The 6,231-nt window shown below is 42.4% G+C and overlaps 1 protein-coding gene across 1 annotated transcript; it reads left to right on the top strand.

The window, feature by feature from the left end:
* The first annotated feature begins 409 nt into the window (after nucleotides 1-409).
* On the top strand, nucleotides 410-5,494 carry LOC131724950 (zinc-binding protein A33-like). The gene is made up of 6 exons (XM_059018098.1): nucleotides 410-666; nucleotides 2,566-2,661; nucleotides 2,756-2,986; nucleotides 3,333-3,355; nucleotides 3,441-3,559; nucleotides 4,306-5,494. Exons 1-6 carry the CDS (start codon nucleotides 502-504, stop codon nucleotides 4,839-4,841), a joined length of 1,170 nt encoding a protein of 389 aa, XP_058874081.1. The 5' UTR covers nucleotides 410-501; the 3' UTR covers nucleotides 4,842-5,494.
* Nucleotides 5,495-6,231: the final 737 nt, after the last annotated feature.

Raw genomic sequence — 6,231 nt, 5'->3', positions numbered from 1 at the left:
TTGGATTAGTTGATCAAATTCTTAAAGTACTAATTAAAAGACATGTTTTGTAAATGAAAAACCCCACATTTCCTTGCTTCTGTGGCGATGAGTTCAACCCTAACTTCTGCATTAATGCAGTTTTTTGTTTTTCGAGGAGTTTTTATTTTCATTATAAACTACAGCTCTTGTGTGGAGGTGTTCCATACATGACTGCTGCATTTCACCACATTCTATTAGACATGTTAATGAAAAGAGTGCAGACTCAGGAATTCTACAGAATAAACTTCTCTCCAGGTGAAAGTCAGTGGTAAGGTAGTGCTGCTAATGGAGCCTCATGACTACTGACTCGTGATTCTAATCTGCAGGGACAAAGTTCGAGGTTCTGGACTATGCTGTGAGTAATTTCAAGGATCTTGTAACTCTTCATTGTAACCACAGCTTCTGTAAAGCATTTCTGGATCAGTGCTGGAAAGAGAAGGAAACTCGGATCGTCCACCCAATTTCACGCTCAGGAATATTATGGCTTCTAAAGCACATACTGGAATACTCTGCAGTCTGCATGATGAGAAACTGAAGCTGTTCTGTGTGGATGATAAAGAGGCTGTCTGTGTTGTGTGTCAAACTTCAAAGAAACATGAGAATCACAAGCTCCGTCCTGTTCAGGAGGCTGCACAAGATTATAAGGTATTTAAACAATATTCATGTGAAAATGTAAACACAGTATTCTCTTTTATTATTATTTATTATTATTTATTTCTTAGCAGACGCCCTTATCCAGGGCGACTTACAATCATAAGCAAATACATTTCAAGTGTTACAATACAAGTAATACAATAAGAGCAAGCATATTATACAGAGTTATTATAATGAGGCAGTTTAAACAACAAGATCCAAGAAGTCTGAGCGAAGAACAAATCCTATTACATTATCAGAGAGAGAGAGAGAGATCCTGTGTGCAGAGTGGGGGTGGTGCAGTACAGGAATGGGGAGGGGAGCGTGTCTGTGTGTAATAATGAATTCACACCTGAACCCTTATAAACTCTCAGACAGCCCCTATCAGAGACAGGCAGGACAGGAATGGGGAGGGGAATCACTCAGTCAATGTGAACACTTTCTTCCTTGACTTTCACTCTCCACTGCTGACTATATAAGCAAGCATTGTGTTTCCTATTGAATTGCCTCCTCACACTGTCTGGTTATAGACAGTGATGATTCTATTACAGCACCAAGGTCTTTCTACTGGCACGCCTGTTCAGATCACAGCCCTTCTGAAAGATATATTACATCACACACTCTTTCAGAGCCCATCCTTGCACTGACTTCTTCAGAGAAGTCTAAGGGTGTTGTCAGTTAAGCATTCTCTACTATGACCTAACTGGGGTCATGTGACTTTTGATTTCCGCATGATAAATAACTGACTCATCAAGATATTAGATTCATGCACGGTACACTGTCTCTCCTCTCTTACCCCTGTGTAGGGACCTTGGAATAGACACCCCCAAGTATTTTTGCTTGGGTTATTATAGTGAGTAGTCCTGTGGAGGAAAGTAACCTGAAACTCTTTATCTAATAATATAAGGTAGTTATGACGGCCTCCGGCCACTAGGGAGCAACAGCAGGTGCACTGGAGGTTGGGTTAGTACATTAGACCTGATAGTGCAGTGTAGGTGAGTGAATAAGTGTGAGACTGCTTGTAAAACACATATCATTGTTATCTGTTTCAGAAATTAAAGCTGGATAATTGAACAGCAGTGGTACTGTGCTTTGTGCCTTAGTTTTAACCATTGGGAAGAAACTCACAGCAGAGTGCCATTCAAGTAAACATCCAGATCAGCTATATATAACACAAACTTGCCCTGCCCACCAAGTGTGTTACCCCCTCTCCTCTCTTAGCCCTTGTCTCTCCTCTCTTACCCCCTCTCTCCTCTCTTACCCATTGTCTCCCCTGTCTTACCCCTTGTCTCTCCTCTCTTACCCCCTGTCTCTCCTCTCTTATCCCCTGTCTCTCCTCTCTTACCCCCTGTCTCTCCTCTCCTACCCCCTGTCTCTCCTCTCTTACCCCCTATCTCTCCTCTCTTACCCCCTGTCTCTCCTCTCTTACCCCCTGTCTCTCCTCTCTTACCCCCCTTGTCTCTCCTCTCTTACCCCCTGTCTCTCCTCTCTTACCCCCTGTCTCTCCTCTCTTACCCCCTGTCTCTCCTCTCTTACCCCCCTTGTCTCTCCTCTCTTACCCATGTCTCCCCTCTCTTTCCCCTGTCTCTCCTCTCTTACCCCTGTCTCTCCTCTCTTACCCCCTGCCTCTCCTCTCTTACACCCTCTCTCTCCTCTGAGGCTGATAGGTCTGTAGCTGCACGCTTCTGCCTCATCTCTATTCTTAAATATCAGAAGCTTGTTTGAATGTGCCAGTCAGTCAGAGTCTTTATTGATGTGTCACAAATCTCCAGAGCAGGGGGTTTGTTGCTCTGAGAGCCCCCAGTGGCAACCCCAGTGCTGAGGGGATTTCTCACACACTGCATTCATATTGCTACTAGCCAGCCATGTGTTAACAGTGATGTGCAAGCTCTGGGTTTCACTGCATTTCAGGGAGAACTCAAGACTGCGCTGAAGCCCTTGCAGGACAAGCTGAAAACCTTTAATAAAGTTAAAAACGAATGTGATAAAACAGCAAAGCACATCAAGGTAAGAGAACTAGATTAGTGATTGAAATAATACACAACATTCATTTTCAATTGGACACCCAAACTAACTCTAAAGTGATCCTTTTCTTGTATAGAAACAAGCCCAGCAAACAGAGAGGCAGATAAAGGAGGAGTTTGAGAGACTTCACCAGTTTCTACGAGATGAAGAAAAGGCCAGGATAGCTGCACTGAGGAGGGAAGTGGAACAAAAGGGAAAAATCATGAAAGAGAAGATTGAAAAACTTACAAGAGAAATCTCATCCCTTTCAGACACAATCAGAGTGATAGAAAAGGAGATGGAAGCTGAAGACATCTTCTTCCTGCAGGTAGTGATTGTTTAACTGTGTGTGACATGTTCTTATTGTGAATGCACACTCACTACTACACTATGAATGGGACTTTACAAGCATTTATGTCAGTACACATTTGAACTTCATTTTTAACATTCATTTTTCAAGCATGGTTTGTATTGCTGTTTGTTCTTAAGTTTACCCCACAAATGGTTTCCAGCCCCACAGGCCAACAGAGGGGTCTCATTGGTTTGGTGCTCCAGAGAATATGTTAATGGAGAAACACTGAGTTCAAAATGTAAACCTGGACAGCGGTGCTGCTTGTTTTCTATCAAAGTGGTATTTGTGTTTTAATAATGTCTCAATTCCTTGTTTGTTTCAGAAGTACAAAGACACACAGAGAAGGTATGTAAGATGTGGCCTGTCTTCCTCTCTTGTATTGTATTGAATGCAAACACAGAGCAGCACTAACTCCTGAATATGATTGCAGAGCCGAGTGCACACTGCAGGATCCACAGTGTGTTTCAGGAGCGCTGATAGATGTAGCCGAGCACCTGGGCTCTCTGAAGTACAAAATGTGGGAGAAGATGCTGGGGATTGTTCAATACAGTGAGTCCTGTGGGGAGCATCACAAAGGAGAGGGGGGCGGTTCATATAACCATTATCCACAATGTGTGTAAGCAGCAAGATACAGCTGTCTACAATCAACAATAATAATAATGGAGCAGTGTGGAGTAGTGTGGAGTAGTGGTTAGGGTTCTTGACTCTTGACCGGAGGGTCGTGGGTTCAATCCCAGCTCGGGACACTGCTGCTGTACCCTTGAGCAAGGTACTTTACCTAGATTGCTCCAGTAAAAACCCAACTGTATAAATGGGTAATTGTATGTAAAAAATAATGTGTAAAAAAATAATGTAATTGTATGTAAAAATAATGTGATATCTTGTAACAATTGTAAGTCGTCCTGGATAAGGGTGTCTGCTAAGAAATAAATAAATTAAAACTCCTTGTAAAGAAACCACTGCAGTAGAACACAGACTTCTGAGTTCAGCCCATTGTCTTGGAATGCTCCCAGAGCTCTAAGAATGTTAGTGCTGAGCAGTGTCACAGTGTTCTGTTCTAGAGCTCTGTGATTTAGATTTAAATGGATCTGATTTAACACTAGAACTGCCAGCAGTAGTCATTTTGACAGGTACATTTTAAACGGCTGCTTTTAAAAGTTATGTTTGATATTGAATAAAAAAGATTTGAGATGTTTATTATGAAGAAAAATATACAATTCTTAGCATGTGATTTATTAAAATGCTTGCAGGTAGATGTTCTCATTTCTAACTCTGTCTCTCGTTTCCTCTCTCAGCTCCAGTGACTCTGGATCCCAACACAGCACACCCTAATCTGATACTGACTGAGGATCTAACAAGTGTGAGATGCAGTGATGAGTGGCAGCAGCTTCCTGACAACCCAGAGCGGTTTGATATCTTGCCTTGTGTGCTGGGCTCTGAGGGGTTCACTTCACGGAAACACTGCTGGGACGTGGAACTGGGGAGCAATACTCACTGGTTTCTGGGTGTGACTAAAGAGTCCAGCCAGAGGAAAGGAGGATTCACTATGAACGCAGGAGCAGGATACTGGGTTATACTGCAGGTGGGTGGGGATCAGTACAGGGCATGTACCTCACCACCGACACGACTCACTGTGGAGAAGAAACCCCAGAAGATCAGAGTTCAGCTGGACTGTGACGGGGGGGAGGTGGCATTCTTTGACTCCAGTGATATGAGAAAACCTCTCTACACTTTTAAACACAGATTTACTGAGAGAATGTTTCCATGTTTCTGGCCTGGCTCTGCTGCTCTCAGAGTGTGTCCTGTGAAGACAATTATAAAAGTGGACTAGCCCAATGTGTTCAGCATAAACAAAAAGGATGAATAATAATAATAATAATCATCTATTAATATTGAAAAGGAACAGAAACATTTTAAATAGAAAATGATCAAAGTGACAAATGTAATGATGTTTAGAAAACTATTAAATATATTCTGACAGAACATGTTCACCCTCCTCCACCCCTCTCCCTCGTCACGTGACGCGGGTGTTTGGTCTGAGCTCCTCGAATCCATGTAGAAATACAATTACAAAAACTAGAACATGAACTGGTTAAAGAACAACACTGAATAAAGAATATGCATTCTGGAATAATATTCAATTAAACACAATGCTCTATTGATGTGTTATACCATCTACAGCTTTGCAAGCTCTGTAAATAATAACTCCCTCAATGCTGAATGAATGAATGAATAATGATTGCTGGGCTGGTCAGCGGCGTTGTTGAATCCATCAGGATATTGTATCATTTAATTGGTAAATGTATCGCTGTAATAACTTGGAAGCTGCACATTGTGATCGTGTGGATGTGTGTCTTTTGTGGCCGCTGTGAAACGGTCCCGCAAATCACTGCTCCCGGATCACAAAGGACCGGTTCACTGCCCTCCCTTTGATTTAATGAATGATTTTTTTTTAATAATAAAAAGTATATATTTTAATTTGGACCTCGTGTGGGGTGTCTGTCCATCTCCGTGTGGATCTCGCTCACAGCAGCTGTGTGAAGGAATCCGAAAGCATTCGCATACGAAGTTAAGGGAGTACTGACAGGTCACTGCCACCAGGGGGCGCAGTGCGGTTAGGAAAGTTAGTGAGGCGGCGCTTGGCGGTGACGCGCGTCTCCAGGTGTAGAGAAGCCACTCCGTGGCTCACGGAATAAAGAAAATAAAGAAAAGGAGAGTCTCACTCTCTAAACTAGGAGGGCTATCCTTGCCTGTTCTTGAGAAATATTATTTGGCTGCAAGGCTGTCGGTGCAATACTGGATTTAAAAAAATATTAATGCGGGATGTTCCCACCACATGAGATCATTTGGGAAAATGAAGACATCTTCACATCTCCTGGTCCCACAAAAAAGTGTTTAAACATTTAAAATAAATTGTATTCTGCAGACACTAAATATCTGGTATAATGTTTGCATTTTTTTTAGGATTAGACAATAATTTAAAACAGGAGAACAAAGATATTTCGTCCACAAAATAGAAAGGATGGCATCAACACACTGCAGGACATCTCCGGATGGCACACTGCTATCCTTTGACACGCCCAGTCAAGCACAATGCAAGAGCAAAGGATCTCCGTTCAATACAAGAGCAAAGGAACTCCGTTCAATACAAGAGCAAAGGAGCTCCGTTCAATACAAGAGCAAAGGAACTCCGTTCAATACAAGAGCAAAGGAACTCCGTT

The sequence above is a fragment of the Acipenser ruthenus genome, chromosome 58 (assembly GCF_902713425.1).
Source record: "Acipenser ruthenus chromosome 58, fAciRut3.2 maternal haplotype, whole genome shotgun sequence".
Classification (NCBI taxonomy): domain Eukaryota; kingdom Metazoa; phylum Chordata; class Actinopteri; order Acipenseriformes; family Acipenseridae; genus Acipenser; species Acipenser ruthenus.
The sequence above is the reverse complement of the archived record's forward strand: the minus strand, read 5'-3'. Positions and strand labels throughout refer to the sequence as shown.